Raw genomic sequence first — 23,425 nt, forward strand, 5'->3', positions numbered from 1 at the left:
GACGTAACTTTTATTGCTAGCTTAGGAGTTTTGTTCAATTCAGTAACTTTTTTATAAAAAAAATTATGATGTACCAGTGGTTTATTTTTCTGGTGAAGGAAAACGAACCCATCCACTCCTATAAGAACGGTGCGAGCTCTGAGACTGTGTCTAATATACTGCAAAATAGAATAGAATAGAAATATTCTTTATTGTTCCACAGATGAGAAATTGAGGCGTAACAGCAGCAAAGTGATAGGCAATTGAGGCATGCAGACAAAGACAAAATTAGAAAATACATTAAAAAAAACAAAATCAAGACTATGTATTTAAATATCTCTGTAAGTTTCTCTGATTATTACTATTATTATTATCTGAAGGGATAGATATTGTAAAGTTTGTAGCATTTTACATGTGTGAAAGTGTAGCTTTGTTGTGCTGTGTCTTTGGATGGTGCCACCTCGTTGGTAGTCCGCTCCGGGTTTTCTCACCGTCCCAGCGGTGTCCAACTGTCACCGGCTGTTGCTCCTGGAGGAGAGGCGGGTAAAATGTAAACACTGGTCCTTCACCATGGAGACTTTCTTTAGCTGTTGCTCGATAGACTTCATCCCTTCTTTCTCGGTAAACCGGAAACCTCTACCAACCCAATTCCTACAAGTTGGTGTTTCGAGCTGAGTAGTTGGTCATGATATAAACAGCTTACCAACACGGAACGTTATGTTAGCTAACTTAGCTAGCTGCTACTAGCCGGTGTCAGCTAGCGTTAGCAAACATCATTGGTGTAGTTTAGTTCTGTTAATACCCTCAGTTATCGACTATTGTGTCCTCATGCAACTTGATGGAGAACTACGCAGAGTTTGCACAGCTTTGTCTCTCTAGACTGAAGAAAAATGAGGCAGAAGAGGAGGAACACCGCAGACCTTTATCAGCATCCTCCCTCATCCACTTCTATGGACGACCTATCCTTCCTCCACTGGTACGATGCTAGTTTTAAGACAGTTGTTCTCTGCTCATCTCGGTAGCAGTCACTGCTTTATGATCTAGGCTTCTTGTAGCCATTTATTAACATGAAAATGCACAAATACTTTCCGGGGGAAACCGCTCATCGTACAATCTGACCAGATGTGAAGTTTACTGCACGGTTAAACGTTGTTGAATATTAAAAAGAGCTTGAACGTGCTGTTGCTTTTTAGTTTTATGCTTCGTTTAAGAATACCAGTGTGTGCTTTGTGTTGAAAACAGCTCTCAGGGACACAGAGAGAAGAGATGAGGCGACACAGAGACGAAGCACAGGAAGGTAGAGCCAGCAAAAAGCTCAAGGATGACTCCAGAATGGCCCATGTGCAAACTATCCTGTACAGCGTTCAGGTAATTATACTGCACAGGGATGCAAAGATAAGGCTATTGCTGGCCAATACCAATTTCTTCTTTGAGGTCTGACCTCTAAGAAGAAAAGTGGAAAACATTTTGATGATATTTGTCACAATACTTATTGAAGATTATTATACTGCAACATTATTTAGTTAAGATTTGTAAGGCTGACTGCTTTCAGTTTGTCTTTTCTGCTCACTGCATCACCATCCATGGCGATTCTTTAAAGATACTTGGATTATATGAGTTGAGATACCATTTAGATTTCCTGTGGGATAAAAAAAAAGTATGTTTGAGTTTAATTGAATTAGCACTTTTAATGTGCTTCTGGTTCCTTAAAAGAGGTCCAACAGAAAATTGAGTGATTACAAAATTACCCTCAGTTATTAAAACGCATATCTAATCTTGATTTGTTTCATACCAAACTCAAAATGATGTGCATTTAAAGAACATCCAGTTTGTACAGATTGATAACAGTGAAAGTGTTCAGTTTGGTGCATTTTTGGGGAAACAGAATCAAACCTGTCAGTATTTAACTTGCTGCTCACCGGGGGGAGAAATAACTTCCTGCTATTTTAAAGAATAAAGTTTTTGAGGACAGTGGAAGCATGAGCGGAGAGGACAATACTTATAGCTTCACTTTGGTTTAAAACATTAACATTAGGAACATGCGGTGATAGTTACCTCTGCTGGACAATGATGCATAGATTTAAGTTGCCCAGGGACTTTGAGAGTTGCTAAAGATTTGCAACAGTAGTTTAATAAAGGTAAAACACCCCAGCAGTCTTTTAAATCAGGTCTCCTATGGGGAAGATAAATCAAGAAAATTACCAGGAACACCACAGAGGATTCCTCCTAGGTATCCGAGAAAGATGAATTAACAAGTGCTTCCAGTTGGATAAATGCAGTTTAAACTGGTTTAATTTTACTCCCCAAAATCTTTGGTTCTTTTCTCATTTTTTTTCTCTCCAAAAGTAATTTTTACACTGGCTAAAAAATATTTTTAATTTAATGCTAAAGCATAAATAGCTTCTAAATCCTCTGTTATCATAACACTTTAGTGTGAGGGTGAGGATAGCTGTGTTCTTCAGACTGCTGTGGAGGAATTTGTTAAAATGGTATCTACATTTATTCTTTCTCTCTTTATATATTTTGAAGAATTATCTCCACATACTGGTGTCTGTTTCCTTAAATTTGTGAATTTGCTTTGAAACCCAGATCATGTTGGAAAGAATTCCCTGTTTGAAGATATTTTGTTTCAACAGTTTTTATATAATAGAGGTCTAAACAAAATAAAAAACGTATGAAGATTCAATTTAATGAGGAAATCACTGAGAAATTAGCTGAAGATTTGAATTAGAGGAATTTTAGCTTGACCAACCAGTTATAAACTTCAAAATCTGATCACTTTCTGGTCACTAAATACCCTGAGTGCTAATGGGTTGCGCTAATAGCAACACTCGTCAGTGTTGAAGTCGTTACTGAAGGAAGAAGCTAAGCTTTTTTAGTTTCAGTGAGATGTTTTTAACAATAAAGGCAGGGAAGTCTAAAGATTTAAGAAGACATTTAAAATTCAGCTGTATTCATTTAGGAAACATTTTCACTGGTCATTCATGCAGTTGCAAAAAAGTGAGACTTTCAGCAGATAACAGGAAGGCTGAACTTATTTCTGCAAAGTTCCTCCATTTTCTGCTCTTTATCTTTTAAACACTGCCATGGAACATTCTGGTTTTGTAATGTCAGTGTTTTGGATACTGCTAAGTATTGAGAGTCTACATTCTCCATGAAATACACACAGAGACAGCTGTTTACAGTGGTTGTTGCTAACTGTGCTAATTACCAATAAAATATGTTAAAAACAATTTGAAATATCAACATTTTATCTTTGTCTTAAATCAGCCAACCCCTGGAGAAAAGCAAAAACACGTATTTTGAATGCTGTTAATCTTAAAGAGAAATCAGCTTTGGTTACAAAACTGGTGTTTGACACCATTACAACAACTAAACTCTGATTAGAGCATATGTCATTTTGTTGCCTTTTATGACATTGTTAAAAGAACTTTTCCTTCGGTCTAATTACTGTATTTTTTTGTCTTGTCTTTGCAGCTGAGAAAGACACCAACACTGCAGGATTTACTCCAAGAAACAGAGACTAAATTTGAATTTCCACACTTGCATAACAACAGCAGGTTCTCCATGTCCTGCAGTGATGTTTCCGTTGGAACCAGGGAAAGTCTTTCACCAGGACCTGCCGGGAAATTAAAGAATGGCATCGCCCAACCTCCAAAGATTTCCACAACATACAGTGCCTTTCTTCCTTCAAGTATGCCGCCTCTGCAAAGTTTCCAGGAAGAATACCTTACTGAGAGACTGGACAGCCAACAAGGATTACAGCCATGTTCCTTTAATACTGCAAGCCACCAGTCACTATCCTCAGGTTATATCACTTGTGAGAATCAAGAAAACGCCACAGCTGATTCTGTCCGGACGATTGACGTCTGGACGACAGAAGAAACTAACAACAATAGCGGCTTTTTCCTTCACAGCACCTCAAATACAATTGCCAAGATGCCTGATATTATCAGCCATCCTCCCATAGATGGAGAGGAGCTAGAGAGGACTGGACTCGAGTCGTTCTTTTGCACAAACATAATGGGACCTAAAGATCTGTGTAGCACCTCATTTCACATCAATTCACAGAGATGTGATCCTTTAAGAGCTGAACAGCCTGAATTCAGTCGTCCACACAGTCGGAACAAAGAGGTTGACATTCCTTTTACAGCCCAACTAAATCCTGCCAGGAATAGCAGCACAGAAACAAATGACGGATCACTTGCTTCATCAGAAAAAAACAGCCTGTCAGACAATGCAGATTTACAGCGGTCGCTAAATCTGACAGAAGTCGTCCATGTTCAGAAACCCCCCAGCAACGCGAAGGCAGAACCTGCAGACATTGAGATTGACGTCGCTGACTTAAAGCAACCCAAGGAGTCTCGTCCTCTGAGCCTCCAGGCTTTGCTGAAGAAGTCTCAGGAGTATCGGCGGCGCCAGCGGATGCTGAGGAACCAAGCCAAAAACACTAAAATGCACCAGGATAGAATTCAGGAGAAGCCAAAAGGGCGAGCAGAGGAGCCGAGCCTTTCTGACAAGGAAAACGAGGAGTTACATCACAAGGGCGCTGTTACAGTAGAGGGCAAAAAGACTAAGGAGGGGAGAGGCACTCTTATCTGGTCGGAGAAACCCTCGCCTCAGAAACCCTGGAAAACAAACAGGATTGAGTGCGAAGGCGTAACAGAAGATGGAAAAGCCATGGAACGCCTCAGCATTGAAGAAGAGACATTCTTAAAAAACAAGCTGAACAGTTCTCAAGAGGTCATAGCGACACCTAAACAGGTCAGTGTTTTGATTCAGCAGCAGCAGTCTTTGATGAAAACCTCCCTTATCCAAGGAGCGTTTTATGAGCCACCTTGTCTGCCGTCTTTTCATGGCGGAGTCGAGAAGTACCGTTCTGTTCCAATCCCAAGCTTCTGTCTGAGTCCCGTTCCCTGCAAAAATAAAACAGACAATGCTGCAAGAACACCAGAACCCAAATCAGATTCCAGTTCTGACTTTAACGAGGTCAGAGTTAAGGACATAAACCTCGATTGCCAACAGAGCACAACGGAGGTTCCTTCTGGGAATGTCATCGTTGGAGACGATGCCACAAGCGTGTTCGCCAAAGGTTCGCTGCACATCGATCAGCTCGAGTCCAACCTGTGCAGTCTGAAGGTACTGTTCTCAGATCTGGAGTTCACAGTCAAAGAGAACTTGGACGATCGCCGGGAACCTGACTGCAGCGTGCAAAATGATGAGAACCTTGAGAGCAGCAAGGACTATGAGCAAATCGAAAACGCTGGTCCGGATGATTCCTCCTGCTGTTTGGAGGACACACAGGATGCTGCTGCTGATGATGATGATGACAATGAAGTAGATGACTCATGGCAAAGACAATCATTCATTCAGTTTAAGAACATGGATAAAGATGTGGGACCTAATCCAAGGTCAAGTCTCAGGGATGTTTCCCTACAGAATGGCTCTGAGATGATTAAACTAGGCCAACATAGTCAGGTCCGAGCCTCAATAAAAGAAAACAGAAATGAGATGAGTCCAGAAGGAGGAGGCAATGGTAATACACAGCGTGGTGTTTCCAAAACGGAGCAACTCCCTTCTAAAAATACAATGTCCGTAGCACAGCAGATGCGAATACCCAGTATTTTCCGAAATGTTGCCTGCAAATACGTCTCTGCGGCTCACCTTTCACATCTTAAGGAAAGAGTGGGGAATATATCTGCTGGCTCTGAGGGCCCCGCTCCCTCACAGTCTCTTAATCGGTCGTATGACGTGGACACACCGTCGGACCTTTGGTTGCAGGAAGGATCAGGATCCGACCTCGGCTCACAGTGTAGTTACAGTCAGACAAAGGGTCTGACTCCAGAGAGTGGTGTTGAAGATCAGTCGGGGGTGTCTAAGGTCAAACGGAGACTGCTCATGCATGTGACCGAGGGGACCATGGAGATGAATGAAGGAGGGGGCCGAGCAGTGGACTCTATGGTCAGACCAAACTCCGGCACTCCTACAGGTAAGGACAGAGTGAAGGACTATCGGGGTTTTGAGATTTGCAGGTTTTATTTCTCTCAAACAGTAGAACAGATATCCTGAAAGAGAAAACACGAATAATTAGTTATAATAAATGAAGTTAAGTAGAAAGATAGTAGGATAAGAAAGTCACCAATTAGAGTTTATACGATATACGATATCAGCACGAATCATGTATACTTTCATTACTTTTTTTTATAGTGTTGCATGTTAAAAAAGACTTGTTCAAGTGACATTACTAAGAGAATAGCCAACAACAACAGGTTTGGGAATAACTGACATATTTATTATTAACCATTGAGTCTGCATGCAGGATACAAGCCTTGCTGGATAGAAATGCTGGGGCGGACTCAGTGCTGGAGTGGAGTGTTTCTGTCAGAGATTTTAGATATGATCAGTCTGATATCAATATTAGATTGGGACAGTCCCTATTTTAAACCGACTTTAGCCCAAATATTTGTGAGAAGCTCAGTTGGCATAGCTAGCATTACAGAAACGCTTATCTTTGTGTGCATATTCTAGACATTTTCAAATGCAGAGAAGTTCAAAAGGATAAAACTTTGCTATGTTCCAGTTAGCCTTCCACTTATTTGCTTAAAATCTTGCTCTCTCTTGCTTTCTTGCGGCCTCAGTGAACCTCAGATGTGCTTTGACAATTCATTTAAAATGCAGGTTCCTTTAAAAACAACTGCTTGCAGTTTCCTTTGCCCACTCTCAATGAAAAGTGATCATTATATCTGGTGCATGGTTTGGTTGGAAAATTTACTTTGACTTTCTGACCACCTGGTCATCAGTTAGAGCTGTTCCTGATCAAGGACGGCTTTCTTCTCTAATTATTCTGCATCTGAATTTGGCCTTGAAATAATTTTTAACTTTTGACCATTTGTTTTTGTCAACGTTAGCTGGGGTGTATTTGTCCGAAGGCTGCAGCTTTCATAAACAAGAGACACTGAAAAGTAAACAAGAGCGACTGAAACAGATCCATGCAGCTCAAGTCCGAGCCCTGCAAGAGGAGCACAGGAAGCAGCAGGAAGAACTCCTACAGGTGAGATCATTAAAACATAATTAAAGCAGAGCTGTGCCTACAAATTTAAATACATGAGTACAGACCATAGTCAGTACTTATGTTTTATTTAAAAGTCCTAATTTCATTTGTTAGCCAAGTGCAGTGAGTGTGTTTGTGTATGTGTTAGGTACCAGCACAGGTCATGCAGATTGTGTAGAAACCCTATTTTATGGTCTTTTTGTTTGAAAACAAACCTTTTATATCAAAATATGAGAGTTTATAGGACATGCTTTCACAAATACATTATATTTGGATCCCCACCCATTTGTTGTTTAGTATTCACAGATTTCTCTGATTTGAGTGGCGCGTCGCTCAAAAACATTGGCGGAAACTCCAACTACACGAGTATTTTTTTTCTCCCTAGAACAAATCTAAAATGTTCGAAAGAAAATGCAACTTGGGAAGCACAAATAACTTGGCGCGATGCTGCTTGACACGCTGTTGGCTGGCGTTCGCAAATCCCGGAGCACCATTCATTTTCCTTGGCACTGATTGGCAATGGACGGTTGTGGTCCACTTAAATTATTCTGCAGTTGAATAACATGGACAGTCTGTTCAACTAGGAAGAAATGCTGTAGTTCTTATTTTTCAAGTGTAGGACTTGTGAACAATAAATTGCCATGAAACAGCTCTTGTTTTGTTTTTACGATCCGCCTTAATCATCAAATCATGAGACAGTCCTGAGAAGTCAAATTAGATTTTGATTACTTCAATATTGCAGTCGTTTTATGAGCAGGATTCAAGAGAGGACAAGCCGGGGAGATGGGGAGTTTAAACAGTCAGCTGGGAACTTCTCGCTGTCAAGCAGGTGATAAACAGGAAGGTATTAGACTGAGGAGACACTGAGTGAACTCGGTTTCTCACAGTCCAACAGTCTCTGTTCTACAAGCACCAAGGAAATGTTTCAACAACAGAATCACAGAAGCCTTTATCGTGTATTTTTGCCTTTTGTTTTAGTCCCAACGCTCTTTAGTTTGCCTTTAATCCAACTTCTGATAATAACAGTGAAAAGTATTTGATAAGCGAATAAGTACTATTTTGATTTTTGACTTCACTTTGACAAAAAATAAATTACTCATAAAGTATTGGAATTGCTGACTGTTTGTGAAATTGAAAATAGGGCTGAAACAATTAGTCGAATTAATGGTGATTAATTGATAATTGCAATAATCGTCTACTAATATAGACATCGAGTAATCATTAACTGGCATGTAGACTCCTAAAAATGGCCAAAAAAACATATATACATTTTGCATTTAAGATGTTGTTTTACCCTGAACTTCTCGAGTGGCATTTTTAGATTCACCTGGTTCAAATTCTCTTTAATAAAACAAACTCCTGTTAAACAACTTTTGCTATACAGTTATTAATAATAAAAAAAAACAACAAAAGATTAGTAAACGCTATTTTTTTTAGCTGTAGATACAAATGATCAAATATTCACTATAGGAATGTTGCTATTGCATTTTAGGCAATAAAATGTTTATCTTCTCACTCTAAAAGGTATTTAAAAGGAAAGTTGGAAAGTAAAAGTTTAAACAAATAAACCAGTTTCAGTTCCATGAATATCCATGGGGTTGTTTGGACTGGCAACAACTGAGCTGCTTGCGATTTTGTTAAAAACAAGCATCTCCAAACATGATTTTGTTTGTTTTTCATTTGAATAAATGTTCTCAAATGAAAAGCTGGATTTAAAAAAAACAACAAAACACTTAAATCAGAATTTATTTCACAGCTTTTTGCACATCTTTACCAGCGGGGCCAATAACAAGTGGGTCTGCATCTGTATCTTTCTTTAACCCCAACAGCAGTAAAACATTTACTCTGAGGCACGGTATTGTAACAGCACAGCATCCTCCCATTGGCCTGCCTCTTGCATCGGATTGCATCACTTATTGCCGTACAGATTCTGTGCAGCGTAATTCCAGAACGGCACCAATAACTCACCCTGCCCGGGGTTCTTGGCTCACCCAAAGTCACCTTTGAGGAATTATAAATCAACGTCTGGCTCGTCTCGACTTTGTCTTTTTGGAAAGCGCTTTATGAATTTCTGACTGTTTCAGAAGAATAATAACTCGGGCTGCTAATGTTTCTTTTGAGACTAAAAGCACATAAGCGTTCCCGTGCAGGTCGTGTGCCTACCTGTGAGAGTGAGCTCCTGGGCTGGGGCCAGACTGCAGACGTCTGGTCGTTACGAGAGACCTTCAGACTCCCCCCAGTCTGGAGGAAAAGGGGGATTCTACCATAAATGTTTCATTACATCCCTAAAAGACAAGCTGGCACGGCTGCCTGTTTCCCTGTGCTTGTGTGTGTGTATGCGTGTGGGCGTGTGCGCGTGTCGGTGGGGGTGGGCGTGTGTGTGTGTGTGTGACCATGCAAGGCTTCAAGGACGCCCGCTGTTCTCTGGCAACCTGTTCCCAGTTCCATAGCCCGTGTCCGTATATTTGTTCTTGGCTGCCGTCCTCGCCCTGTTAATTGTGGTCTCTGTTTAATTTATGTATCCTTAACAACAATATAATTAACATAAGCTGTTTAATAAAGAAGACTTCTCTCTGGCTCTGTGACGCGGTGAGAGCGAGCTGGCCGGACTCTTCGGCGGAGGGCGGAAGGAGGGGGGACTGAGGGAATTGACACAGAAAAGGGAAAGATAATTTGCTTAATTCATGAGCGTCTGTGGTTAAGCGCCAGATCGTCCCGCTGAGCGCCGCCGCTAATGATTCCTTCTTCTTTTTATTCGCTCCCTCTTTTGTTTTCTATTATTCCACCTCCAACATTGTTCTTACCGTCTGCTTGTATTAATTTCCCCGGATCTCTCCGGTCCTCGTCTCATCCTTCTTCCCTCTGTGCCCTGTCACTCCCCTTCTGTCTTCTTCTCTCTACCCTCAATTAATTTCTTCCTCCTGCCTCATTTGCTGTCCTTTCCAATTCAATATTTTCCACCCTTGTCTTCTCCCAGACGCACACACACACACCTGTGCCTACACACACATACACACCCATCCTCATATATGCTCTCTCCTTCTGCCCATCTCAGGTGTTGGCAACACGTTACCGTCTCCTGCAGGACGTGTCTCCCTGCTCTCGACTTGGGGACGCGTTGACCTTCTCCAGCCTCCCTCAGGTATTACCACAACATCTCCACCTTTTACCTGTGCAGTTTCTTATCCCGCTCCACATATTTTTAATCGTAATCAGCACCAATCGCGTGCTATTGTGCCGGATCTAATCAACAACCCGAGTTCCCATTTGTTTAACAAACGTGACCCTTTAAAGCTGCGGCTCTTGAATCAACAAGTGAGTGACAGCACATCAGCTGCTTATTATTCTGTTTATTATTCTCTGTTCTAATGATGAGCCGCGAGTCCACTTGCGCCGATGCTCCGAACAGATGCCAGCAAAAGGACCTTGAGATGCCGTGGTGGAAATTAATTGGTTGTCATTGATGGAATTAGCATTCTCCTCTGTCTTCCCCCTCTCTTATCATTATTCACCCTCTTTTTTTCCCTCTCTCTCTGGCTTCATCAGCCCCTGAGCCCGCTCTCGCGGCGCTGCCGCCCCCTGGTGGCTGCAGCCGTAAAAGGCTTTCTAACTCGCAGGATTCTTCGGACGGAGAGAATTGCGCAGCTGGTGCGCACCATCAGGGTGAGTAAAAACAGCAGGACTGACGCTCACCACGGTTTGATGATAAAAAGTGGCTGGCAAACATATTCATGCCCTGAGACTTTTTTTTCACATTTTCTTATTTTAACAAACAGAAATATCAATGTACTTTCTTAGATTTTGCATGATTGACCAGGAGTGTCCAAACTTTTTGTCACGTGTCAAAATCGTCACCTCAAACCACTCGCAGACAGAAGAAATATAATTTTTAAAAACTAAAATCCTGTTCAACAATAAACCATGGATGAACTAGGGATACAACTTTTTCACTTCTGGTATGATTTTGATGTCGCATCTTTGATTATTGGCTGATGCCAATATTGACCCAATATGATATCAGCTTGAATCGTACGTAATTTTATTACTTGTTTTGTTGTGTGGATTGTTAAAAAAACGGCTTGATCAAGGTGATAGAGAAACAACAACAATTGACTGATTTATTATTAACCAATGACTCTGCATCCAAGCATATTTATTGGTTTCTACCCAGCATCCAAGCGCTGCTGGGTAGAAAGGCTTTAGAAGAGTTCTTCTACCAGAGTTCTTTTAGATGCAGACCATATATAACCCGGTACTCGTTTTTTAGGCTGATATCGGACCAATTTATGATGTGAATTTCAGACTGGGAAATCGCCATGAACTCTTTTAATTAAACAAAAAAAGTAATCAGATTATTGTAGGAATGAGATCATAGATCCAAAACTTCAAGTGGTTTTCACACATTTTCCCTTTTAAATGAAAGGCGTCCAGTTTGCTTTTTATTTTTGGCTCAGTTGAAGAAAACTTTAAATGTATTTTGTCTATTCTCAGCAATGAAAAACAGATCTAGGTCAGTACTCATTTGAAAACACTAGCCAAGGTTTAATACAGCAATTAAAATCAGATTTGGTTTCACCAAGTTGTACTTTAGAGTATATGTCAATGAGTAGATGTGGTCCCAGTTACCATGATAGAAGCAGGCAACCAGAAAGCTTTGGAAAAATTATTACTTTGTGTTGCGTCTTAACATTTTTGTAAGTAGATTTTAATTTAAAGTCGTCTTTTTGTTCTAACTGTTCTAATTTATTCTTGAATTGTGGGCAAGAGGCCACACAAAATAAGTCCAGGGGCCGCAAATGGCCCCCAGACCTCACTTTGAAAACATTTGTACACATTTTTTATAAAGTGTGTCACAATTATCAACTGCTTTGTGCTTTTCTTATCACATTACACCCAAACAAAACACCAACAAGACAAAATATGGAACAGCATAGGCTGTATGGATATTTTTGCAGTACTCTCCATATGTTGCGGGGTGTGTGCGTGTGTGTATCTGTGTGTGTGTGTAGGACACGCAGCAGTTCCTGCAAGCCTTCCAGCAGCAGAGCGCCAGCAGAGTGGATCGCTGTAGTAGGCAAGATGTATTATTGCAGGAGAGAGTCGCTCTGCAGGTGTGAACACAAACACATGCCGTACAGACATCTGTTAACTCGCGCCGTTACGAGCTAATCATTAAAACCATCTTCTGCGTTTTAATTGTTTCTTCTCTCCAGCTGCGCGCTGCCCGTTATGAGGTTTACGACATATTCTTCAGTCTGTCAGCCGGAGAGCAGATGCAGCTGATCAGATGGGACAGAGAGCTGGCCAGGGAGAGGCAGTTCAGACGGCAGGTAATCTCCCCACAGTGTGCGGTAAATCCTGGGGTGGTGGAATTAGATGCAGGTGCACAACAGGTGATTCTGGACCATCTGGGTCCGTAATAAAGTACCATGGAGCGTACTTGTATCATGGCTCAGTTATTTATTTTTTTCATTTATGTCGAGTCAAAGTAAAAATGGGTGTTTCGTTTCTAGCCTTAATGTTTTTATCTGATCACTCTTACCAGGACTTGACATGCAATGAAAAAAACAACACATGGAGTATCATGTGTTGTTTTATTTAGAGACGCACCAATCAGAATTTTGTATTTAATTTTAGATCTCCAGTTTCCATTAACTTTTGACCTCTAGATACAGATTTCTCTTTAAAGGGGTGGTATAATGTAAAATTCACTTTTTCAAACTTTTTTTTTACCCCTCCAGGGGGTCTTTTGTGGGCTCTAGTGTCCCTTATATGAAAGTAGGCTGACAAGAAAGGGGGGAAGACATGCGGCAAATATCGTCGGGTCCAGGAGTCGAACCCGCGACGGCCGCATCGAGGACTCAAGGCCTCCAAACATGGGTCGCTCTATCCCCTACGCCACCATTGCGCGCCCGACTTTTTCAAACTTTATACCATCTTGTATTGTTACTCCCTCATCAAAAACATGGATTGCTTTGATTCTTTCATGCATGTTTGAGAACTCCTTGATCTCTCAAAGCTCCTCCAGCTGAGCTTCTGCCTCACAGAGCAACCCTCCTCCCACTCAGCTCCTTCAGACTAGCGGCAGCAGCAATTAGCAAACACCTGGTGGAACCGGGAGTATGATGAACTGCTGAGTGAAAACGGTTGTTAACGGCATAGTGGAGGATTATTGTTATGCTGATGTACCGAAGTCAGAGTTTCCGAAAGAGCAGTAGCTTCTTAAGGAGACACAGGCCCAATTTCAAGAAGCTAAATTGTGAAATCAAATTTCTTTTAACTTATGTTTGATATATACAGCATTTTTGTAACAACTGAAGGTAACATAGTTACTTGGTTCTGCTATAAAATGGCACTATGTGGCTGGAAAAGCACAAAAAATACCGCCCCTTTAAGAACGATAAAACAAGAAGATATCACTACTGGTCCTCATTAATAAAAAATATTCACCTTTGAAAATCATTGTAGACATTCTTACTTAAACTAGAGGGTGCAGCAAGTTCTTCCTGAGGTAACACATGCAACGTTCATAGAAACAGACATAAACTCATCTTCTCAGACCTAACAGCTTGTCAACACTAACTAAATTTAGAAGTAAACTTACGCGTTGCATTTTTAGGCAGATTGCAACAATAAACAATTTTTCTCTAAACAATTATGGCACCATGACTTAAATGATCAAGGTAGATGTCCTTTAGACAAAGGAGACCAAAGTAGAAATGGCCAAAAATAAAAAACAAACATATTTTATTTTTTATACTAAAAGCGCCTTTATGGTTAGAAGACTGAATTACTCAAGTCCTTTGTATATATATTTCTACCCTTTGGTCCCTCCTATCTCTGCTGACAAAGCTGCGCCTGTGGGTGTGTGTGTGTGTGTGTTTAATCTTGTTTAGAACGGACATGCCGGTTGCGCCCGAGGGAAGAGTTCTCTGTCTGCTGCGACGCAGAAATCCCTGGAGAGAAAGAGAGAAAGGATGTGAGTTTTCCCTCAGTGTACCCGAGTGTGTTCAGTACAAGTTGAACCCAGCCTACATTAAAATATATGCAGTACCAGCCACAGTTATTGACACCCTGTCAAGGATGTGTTAAAAGCTCTAAAATACATTCATCTTGTATTGCTGCCCCATAATCTGACAATGGGAAGTCTTAGAAAAAATATAATCACCTTTATTCAGTGGAAAGTAACTCAAGAGTAATTGTTTTAAGCAGAAACCACTGATGGTATATTTATTGGTACCACCAAGAAGTCTTTTAATCCTTTACTTTGGAAGGTTAATCAGAATTCTGTAGAACTTCAGATAAAAATCCGGTGGATTCTTACACAGAACTGAAAATGGGTCGTCATTAGGTTTGGCAACAGAGTAATGTTCCAAATCAACACAGAAATGTTCAACGAGCCATTGCTTTATGTAGGTTTGACCTTTGTAAAATGCTATGAGAGAAGACTATTGACAGAGGCAACATTTGTGCTACCAGTGATTTTTTTATTTTCTAAGATGGAATTTTTCCCCAATGAATAATTTTAATCAAATTAAAAGTTAGATTTTTTCAAAGTGATGTTTCTGGCACTGACTTTCAATTATTTTTGTCTTGAACACTTTAGAGATTTTATGTGGCATCAGTCATTTAAAATTTCAGCTAATAAAAAGCATCTTTTCTTCCCTCCAGGATTCAGAAAAAGGCTGCAGAATGTCACAGGGGGGCAGCGGCGCAGACCGGCCCAAAGTCTGGATTCTCAGTCGAGAAACCACAGGAGACAAAACGAGGACAGTTTAAAGCAAATCCTCAAAGGGTTCCCAAAAGCGTTTGCTCGTCTAGACCTCGATGACACTTTTCTAATTGGCCCCAGTGAGAACTCCTCTAGCAGTGCCCTCAGCCAACTGAATAAATGCTAGACAGGAAACCTTTTAGATGTAAAATCTAAATGGATGCTGTAGCTGACCGACCCCAGGAGATATAGAGATGCTGTTTCAGGAAAACTAATTATTTATCTAATCTGCTTCTTGTATTGCTCAGAGTTTTCAGTAGAGGAATCGTAGCTCATCAGAACAGAATATTCTCAAGAGTTGGAAACAAACGCCACCGGCGGTTTGGCTCCTAATTCATGGCTCACTTGGACTCCACACATCTTTAGGGGTATTCAGTCCCCTGACGTGCATTTTTACTCCGTTCTGGAGCTAGTGATTGCACCTGTGCTAAATAAAAAAACAAAAATGATGTTTTATGTGCCTTCCAACAAAGTCAGGTGAAGTATGGAGGGCCAAAAGTGTTAAAAATAATTACGTTTTTTAAATGTGTCTGTGCATATATCCATATTTGAAGCGTTATGCAGATTTGTGTACAATTATTTCACTTTTTATCTTTCATGGCTCCAATGCTGCAGTGCCATAATTTTAAACTGTTTAATAACTTTTTTTTAAAAACAAACTTTGATAAATGAAAAATTTATCTGCAAGGCAAGACAATTGACTGGAGCAGTGTTAATCCCCCTTAACAGATGTGCTGCACATGTGGGACCATTATTTCTAGAATGACATTTAATGAAATTTGAATTACTTGTGTCACATTTAAATAATCTATTTTCAATTCGTTTTTAGCACTGTTGGCCTTCCATAGTATTGGCACAGTTTGGCTGTTTTGACTTTTGCTTATTCTGTTCTCAGACACCCAAATGTCACTGTCACATTTTAGACATGGATGTTTTTCATGCTTGGAAGCATTTGTTGCCTTACAGTTTGTACCATTTTAAAATGACAGATTTGCCATAATACGTGTAGATTTTTGCTTTTTTACATTCTTGTGTGCAAAGGCTCAGTATGTTTGGTATTTATTTGTTTATATTTGATAATAAAGGTTTCCTATTGTGTTATTTTTATGTTGCGATGTTTCTGAAAATACAGGATTATATTGATAGCTTTCATAATTACATTCAGATCTGCAGAGATGCACCAAAAAATTCAGATGACAAGATGGGAGTGGCATTTAATTCCAGAAATTTTTGTTATAGTGGGTAAAAGGGTGAGTGATGTACCACAAGTCACTTAAAACAATCATTGGTTCAGAAGTTCATAATTGCAAAGTTTACATAGTAATTCAGAGGATAGAGTAGATATTCTCAGATACAGCAGACAACGTATAAAACACAAAGAATGAGGTTTATGGTAGTATTTTGGTGAATACTAGTAAGTATAGGGGCAAATGGAAATGAGATGGCAGACAAAATGGCAAAGGTAGCAACAAAGCATGGCGATATTGATAACGGAATTAATTTCAGTAGGTTAGAAATTAAAAGTAGGGAAACGAGATGCTATCCATTTACAGTTCAGTTTCTCTGGTTTATTTGGAAGGATTTGTTTTTTCTATTGTAATTCTAAAGTTCTCGACACGGCAGTAATCCACCATCAAGTTGTTTTCTTCTAAACTTTCTGAATCTAAGGGCAGTTTCACACTCCGAGCAGCAGGGGTCGCTGTCGGTCGCCTCATCGCGTTGATCTACTTGCCTTAACGTCCGCCTCCGCTCTCAGTCGCTTTGTTTTGAATAGATTAGCTTGTTTCCAGCTAACCGGAGTCGGAATGGAGGAGGACCCGGAGACCGGGAATTCAGCCCGGACGGAGAGAAAAGCGTTGGAAAAAGCCAAAATACTACAACGCGAAAGAGAGAGAAAAGTTTTCCGACTGGTGAGACGACATTTGAAAAAACGTAATTAGATAGCGGCGTACCGCATTAGCATGCTAATCTAGCAGCCGGGGCTTTAAAGCTATGGTTTCCATGGAGGTAATTCTGAGAGGGTTCTCGGTCGTTCCGCAGGTCGGACGGGTTCTGAAGAAGCCTGAAGCTGAGCGGTCGGCGGAAGAGGCCGCAGCGCTGCTGCTACACAGAGAGGCCGTGGACGAGCTCTGCAGGAGGCAGATCCGAAGAAATGTCTTGAAGAGGAAGCAGGAGGAGGTGAGACCTGATGAATGAATGAGCTCAGCAGCGGACTACCAAATGGAAAAATGAAAATACTCTTGCAGGGCAGTAATTTTTGTCACTAGGAGAACATCTATACCGGCCAGGGAGGTATAACTAAATGTATGGCCATTGGTCCCTTTTTTTTTTTTACAACCAGAACAGACTCAAAATCACCAGGGGGGTACCTCAGGGTTCCATATTGGGGCCCTTCCATCAAATTGCTCCCATTAACTGAGATTATGATGTGCGAAGAAAGATAAATAAAAGTTATAAATGAGCATATTTGTTCTCTTTGGGGCCTGATTTCTAATATGTCTAGCATATTTATCCTCATGTGCTGTTTGCAGGTGTTTGACGAGGCTGATGAATTGAAGAGTAAAGTCAAGCAGCTGGCTGCGGCTGCCAAGCAAGCCAATCACCTGGTGGTTTACACTGGAGCAGGAATCAGCACGGTACGCCGGACCTCTCTTCCTCTGTGTTTTTGTGACTTAAAGGTTTCCCAGAAGTGATGATGACTTTAATTTTAGGCAGCCTCCATCCCAGACTACAGAGGACCTAACGGGGTGTGGACGCAGCTGCAGAAGGGCCGCACCGTAAGGTGAGTTATAGCTACTGGTGGAAATTGAAAGCCATTTTCAGAAATATTTTGAACTGATTTTTGCTCTCATTTCTGTTTTCTTTTATAGCTCTTCAGACTTGAGCAAAGCTGCACCAACCGTCACACACATGTGTATCAGGATGCTGCATAAAGAGAAGCTTGTATGTTAAAACCCAAACAGGTGGTGATGATTGTTCACTTTCTTCCAGGAACATCTAAATGTCTTCTTTTTTTCCCTCCAATTTAGGTGAAACATGTTGTTTCTCAGAACTGTGATGGACTTCACCTGCGAAGCGGTCTGCCTAGACAAGCTCTGTCTGAGCTCCATGGCAACATGTTCATCGAGGTAACACTCCTCTACCATGGCTTCTTTTTTGTCTCTCACTGATTTTTGTCACTTAAAACTAAATAATTTCTACTTTCCAGTAAGTCAGGATGTTGTTGTAAGATAGTTCCGTTTTTGTTCTACTGCAAAAGCAGTGGACATTTTAGAATGTCTTCTTTTTTTTTTACATGCTGCTGGATTTTTGGCTTCACTACACTGTGTTCCAGATTATTGTGCAAATTGGATTTAAGTGTCATAAAGATTAAATTTCTTGTTGTGCTATTAAATTTCTAGATGGTATTGTGTGTCAGGGCTTTTTGAATCACTATAATTAATTTCAGAGAGCTGGTTGATTAGTTTGTCTGGTGAGCTCAATTAAAGGAAATCTACTTATGAAGGATGTTCCACATTATTTAGCAGGCCACAGGTTTCAAGCAATATGGGAAAGAGAAAGGCTCTGTCTGCTGATGAAAATAATCAGATAGTGTAGTGCCGTATGACAAGATATGAAAACATTAGATATTTAACGAAAACTGAAGTGTTATCGTACTGGTAACATGTAACTCGGTCTGTTAAAATGTTTTTGATTGAAACAGCTGTTGATTTTAGTACATGTGACCACTTAATGCTGCACATTCAAAGAATGACCGTTTGCAGTTCTTTATAATCCATAAAATGTTTAGAAAATCTGCTCTGCGTAATAATTTGGAACAGTGCATTTTGGGTTTTTTATTTTTGAAAAAAAATACTGTTCTCATGGGGAGCTTTGTTCAGTAAAATTTGATTTATACTGTAATAGTTCATGACTTGAAAATTATTCTGACCATCATTTGCATTGACCATTTAAGAAAATCTGAGAAAATATCACTAGCATAATAATTTGGGACACGGTGTGTTTGTTTGTGTTTGATTATAGTAGGGATCCAACTTCATGGATGCTTTTACCTATGTTCTTATTTTGATTTAGGCCTTGTGATGTTTGTTACGGCTTCTCAAACTGACCGGTAGCTCTGGTCAGAGATTTACATGAACCTGTTTTTGGGATGAGTTTGACCCATTGTTTTTGTTTTTGTTTAGTGTTGGAACAATCACACAACACACACCGTAGATGATTTTTAAATATATGAATTTAGTGCACAAGTTTGAATTTAGTGTGGCTTAACTTATATATTTGCCCTGACTAAATATGAATGACCTTTATTTTTTTATAGCCATCAACTAGCCATATCCAGCCTGTAAAAGTAGTCACACCTTGGATGTTTTACTTCTTTTCCAAATCAATCATGAACAAAACAAATAAAAGAAAACCCTGAATGTCGTAGCTGATTTTTACAAAATAATGACAACAAAATAACATAAGTCCATAAATATTTGTTAAATGTCTTTTGTATCTACAGATAAAAATACTATTTAAGCATTGCAAGATGAATATTTGCAATTATATCAATAAGCTGTCTTGTGTGAAAATCAAAAAATAATTGAACTGAAATGTAGGAATGTGGCGGTGAGACGCGGCTTCCTTATTTAATAGCCAGATAGGATTTAGGCAGGCTGTTCTCATTACGGTTACAATTAAAAGGCATCTGCTTTCACAGATTACAGGTTGTAAATAGAGTTTTTGTGCCAGACAAAATGGATGACTTGTTTTATAAACTGTCTTGCGGAAGTCACTCCCAAAGTAAACCGAGTTGCACCAACTGTCTCTGTTTCCAGGTGTGCACTTCCTGTTCTCCTCCCAGGGAGTTTGTGCGTTTATTTGATGTGACGGAGCGGACGTCGCTGCACCGCCATGGGACAGGGCGCCGCTGCAGCCACTGTGGCAGTGAGCTGAGAGACACCATAGTGCACTTTGGGGAACGTGGAACCCTGGAACAACCTCTGAACTGGAAGGGAGCGGCGGAGGCTGCCAACGAGGCCGACGTCATACTCTGCTTGGGCTCCAGTCTGAAGGCAGGTTTTGCATTTCCTCATTATTGTTTATTGTGTTTTATTTTAGATATTCAAAATATCTTCCAGTTCCATTGTGACGTGTTCTGTACATAATGAAAGTTTATTAGTCTTTGAGAGGGCCAACTTGCATTGTTATCATCAGTATATTGCTTGGAAATAATATTAAATCACAATTTCTCAGACAGCTTATCAACCAGTAACATTTATTGTTGTGATAGTCTAGTTCTTTGCTACCTAAACACATCTAACATAAATAAATGAATTTTGACTTTTTTTTACTTCAACAGGTGCTAAAGAAATATGCTTGTTTGTGGTCCATGAGTAGGCCTGCAAACAAAAGGCCCAAACTCTACATTGTGAATCTCCAGGTACATTAAATTTGATGGTTGTTTTGTAAATGCCTTGATGTTCTGCACCAGACTTTCTGTTTCTGTTTCTATTTTTAGTGGACTCCAAAAGATGATCTGGCCGTGCTGAAAATTAACGGCAAGTGCGATGATGTCATGAGGCTCCTCATGGAGGAGCTGAACATCCAGATTCCTGAATACGACAGGTATGGACTGGATACAGCAACAGAGTTGCAAACGATGCTCCATTTAACTTCCTCTGTTAAGGACATAAGTGGATGTTTCTGTTGGAGATGCTAGTAATGGTGAACAGTGCTGAAATAAATCACATGCTGATATAAATTACAATATTATAGACTAACACAACATAGTTTAGGTTTATGAAGAAGAAGGATGTTTATATATGTGTCTTTCTTTTTTTAAAAAATCTGAAAAGTGTGGAGTGAATTTGTTTTATTAAGGTTATTTTATTTTTAATTTGTGACAGATTATCAACTGGATTCAAGTCTGGACTTTGACTGAGCCATTCTCTAATACACATTTATTATGTGATCTAAACCTTTCCATGGTAGTTGTCTTCACAGAACAGCTGGATTTATACAGAGATTAATATTTGCACAGGTGGACTTTATTAACTAATTTGATGTCGTCTGAAGGCAGTTGGCTGCACTACTGCATGTATCGTTTTTACTGGACTACAAGCCGCACTTTCTTTCATAGTTTGGTTGGTCCTGCGACTTGCAGTCAGGAGCGACTTCATTTACTTAGGTTTGCAATTGTAAGGTTGAATCATTTTTGCAAGCCACTAGACATTTATGAAAGCATGCAAAAATGTAAACAAAAAAACAAAATGGCGGATTATCTACGTTTTTCCTTCCTTTATGATTGTCTCCTCAGAGCAGAGGACCCTATTTTCAAACTAGCCACGCCTCTTCGCCTAGAAGAAGTCCAAAGCCATAACCGTGAGGTCTTAGCTGCCCCTGACGGCCTGGAAAGCCCCTCTGTCGAGAACCAGCAGCCGTCGGAGGAAACCTCGTCGCTGCAGGGCGGCTGGTTCGGTCGAGGCTACAACAAAGGCAGGAGGAAAAAAAAGAAAAAAGCAGCATAATGAGGGAAAGTCTTGGAGATGATGAAGTGCATTCAGGTGCTACCAGTTATTTATGTTCCTTATCTTCTTGAGGAGCGCAGATGCTGTTGCTCACTGTATTGAAATGATACATATACGCATGCATCATGTGTATGAGTGATGAGATTTACAGAAAGCTTTTTGCACTGTTATTTTGTTCTACATTCATTCTGTAGCAGCAGCGGGAATTAAAAGTAGCTCCCGTCTTGTAGCAGTTTTTCTGTTTTTCTTAATGCTACCTTTTTTACAGCAGCTAGGAGATCGGGGTTAATAAGAACTGCAATTTTAACCCACTTCAGTTGCTGTGGGATTACTGAGCAGTGGAAATTACTATCAACAGAAATGTTGGTTAAAAAGTCTTAGAAAGATCCTGAAGACGGAAGCTTTCAGGTTTTGGATAGTAATGAAAACACTCCTGCACTTTTTGTTCATCTGATTGCGCCATATGCATGCACAGCACCATGTTAGCTTTTTTGTTTCTTTTTTCAAGCCTTTGTGGAGCGAATTTGACTTAACAATGTTGCCTGTTGATAGATAAACATTATTATTGTTCTTCTGGTGCTGCCATATAAAGTGCCAATTACCTTAGTGTTCGTTTGGGAAAAATTAGACTTTTGTCAATGAAACATTTCAGAAGAAGCAAGGCAGCAAAAAATTTGAGGTTTGTACTGTTTCTACATGCAAGAGATATATTTTTACTCCATTTTTCAGAGGGTGCATGTTAAAGTTGTATACATTTTATTTTTTACATTGCTGTACATTTGTGTTTATTTTGAAGGGGTTGTAGTTTATGTACACTATTTCTTAAACTTGGCAGTCGTTCTGTAACCTACCATCACAACTGTATATGTTTTGGGTTATTTTACAATTATCTTTATTTGTTTACAGAGGTGTAAGAAAGAAGTGTTTCATATTTTACTCATGTGTTGGTTACTCCTTATTTTATGTGATAACTTAATGTTTTCTTTGGTTAGTAACAATTGCATTGATTATTTTTGTCTCAGGAAGGTCATATGATATTGAGATCATCATGTAATTTATTAAATCAAAAACAGGGAACAGCTATAATGAGCTTGGGTTCACAGTTCCTAAAACTGAAAACAGTGTTAAACCTGAATGTGAAGACGACTCTGCTTTCCTTTGGTGCATTTGTAAAGCATTTGTTTATAAGACAAAAAAAAACAATGTTTACCGTTTAATGCTTTAACTCGTTTAAGAACGCCAGAGGTGCTAATGTTTATAAAACATTTTGTTTTATTGACATATTAATGCTAACGGGTTTAATTACAAGAGCAGTATCTTGCTGGAATGTGTGGAACATAAGCAGGTTGAGAACTGTGTATTAGAATTGTATGTTAAGATAGTTTGTTGATGGTTTATTACTTCCATCTGGTATTAAACTTGACTTTTTTTTTTTTCTTTTTGAAGATGATATTCAGATGCTAAACAAAAACCAGAATATTAAAAGCTTTTGTTTATTTTGAGTTCCTTCTGTGGGTTTTTTCTCCCCAAATATAAACCTGACTTATGCTAAATGAACAGAATGTTCTTGTGGGTATCAGTACATAGTAATAGGGTTGTACAAATATCTAATGTACATACCCAGTGTTTCTTCTGAAGGTTATAATTACTTTTTTTTTTCATTTGGGGATTTGAAGATGCATTGTACTGTGTACTACCTATTCCTATCAAGCACATTTATTTGCAAGAATTTTGAAACATAATTTTTAATTATGTTTCTTGATTGCTAAAATTTTCATTTTTGATATCCATCCATCCATTTTCTGTATATCCTTGTCCCTAGTGGGGTCGGGAGGGGTGCTGGTGCCTGTCTCCAGCTGTACACCCTGGACAGGTCGCCAGGCTATTTTTGATATGATTAGTTGAGGATCAGTTGAGTTAAGGAGAAAGAGAAGGAAGGAAAGCAGCATAATATTTTGTATGGACTGAATTCAAGTCTGCCTCTGTTAATAAAATAAATTATATATTGGAGCAGAATTATAAGGTGGCATTACCAAAATTACAACACTTTTTTTATTAGTTATTACATTACATATATACATTGGCTTCCGTGATTTTCATTTTACAGAGGTG

General features: G+C 39.7%; 2 protein-coding genes across 4 annotated transcripts; both read left to right on the forward strand.

The window, feature by feature from the left end:
- The first annotated feature begins 469 nt into the window (after positions 1-469).
- Positions 470-15,902, forward strand: cp110 (centriolar coiled-coil protein 110). The gene is made up of 10 exons (XM_032564164.1): positions 470-955; positions 1,222-1,347; positions 3,457-5,968; positions 6,888-7,030; positions 10,086-10,172; positions 10,577-10,693; positions 12,040-12,141; positions 12,244-12,360; positions 13,927-14,009; positions 14,702-15,902. The coding sequence occupies exons 1-10, from the start codon at positions 818-820 to the stop codon at positions 14,859-14,861; spliced, it is 3,585 nt and encodes a 1,194-aa protein (XP_032420055.1). The 5' UTR covers positions 470-817; the 3' UTR covers positions 14,862-15,902.
- A 170-nt stretch (positions 15,903-16,072) lies between these two features.
- sirt7 (sirtuin 7) lies at positions 16,073-22,815 on the forward strand. Of its 3 annotated transcripts, none has more exons than XM_032564168.1 (10): positions 16,073-16,711; positions 16,842-16,979; positions 17,333-17,437; positions 17,513-17,583; positions 17,672-17,744; positions 17,831-17,929; positions 19,622-19,858; positions 20,146-20,226; positions 20,305-20,411; positions 21,108-21,289. In XM_032564168.1, exons 1-10 carry the CDS (start codon positions 16,607-16,609, stop codon positions 21,163-21,165), a joined length of 1,074 nt encoding a protein of 357 aa, XP_032420059.1. In that variant the 5' UTR covers positions 16,073-16,606; the 3' UTR covers positions 21,166-21,289. The 3 variants fall into 3 exon arrangements, with proteins under 3 accessions (XP_032420059.1, XP_032420058.1, XP_032420057.1); XM_032564167.1 differs by having other exon boundaries at positions 16,078-16,711; positions 17,852-17,929; positions 21,103-22,815; XM_032564166.1 differs by having other exon boundaries at positions 16,082-16,711; positions 21,103-22,815.
- Positions 22,816-23,425: the final 610 nt, after the last annotated feature.

This window comes from Xiphophorus hellerii, chromosome 5 (assembly GCF_003331165.1).
Source record: "Xiphophorus hellerii strain 12219 chromosome 5, Xiphophorus_hellerii-4.1, whole genome shotgun sequence".
NCBI classification, from domain to species: Eukaryota; Metazoa; Chordata; class Actinopteri; order Cyprinodontiformes; family Poeciliidae; genus Xiphophorus; species Xiphophorus hellerii.

What these genes read in the sequence shown, in the direction of transcription:
- cp110 (XM_032564164.1), top strand. Translation starts at nt 818, where the DNA reads ATGGAGAACTACGCAGAGTTTGCACAGCTTTGTCTCTCTAGACTGAAG. An exon ending in AAACTCCGGCACTCCTACAG is followed by an intron (nt 5,969 to 6,887) that starts GTAAGGACAGAG and finishes TGTCAACGTTAG; the next exon opens with CTGGGGTGTATTTGTCCGAA. An exon ending in AGCAGGAAGAACTCCTACAG is followed by an intron (nt 7,031 to 10,085) that starts GTGAGATCATTA and finishes TGCCCATCTCAG; the next exon opens with GTGTTGGCAACACGTTACCG.
- sirt7 (XM_032564166.1), top strand. Translation starts at nt 16,607, where the DNA reads ATGGAGGAGGACCCGGAGACCGGGAATTCAGCCCGGACGGAGAGAAAA. An exon ending in ATGGCAACATGTTCATCGAG is followed by an intron (nt 17,930 to 19,621) that starts GTAACACTCCTC and finishes CTCTGTTTCCAG; the next exon opens with GTGTGCACTTCCTGTTCTCC. An exon ending in GCTTGGGCTCCAGTCTGAAG is followed by an intron (nt 19,859 to 20,145) that starts GCAGGTTTTGCA and finishes TTACTTCAACAG; the next exon opens with GTGCTAAAGAAATATGCTTG.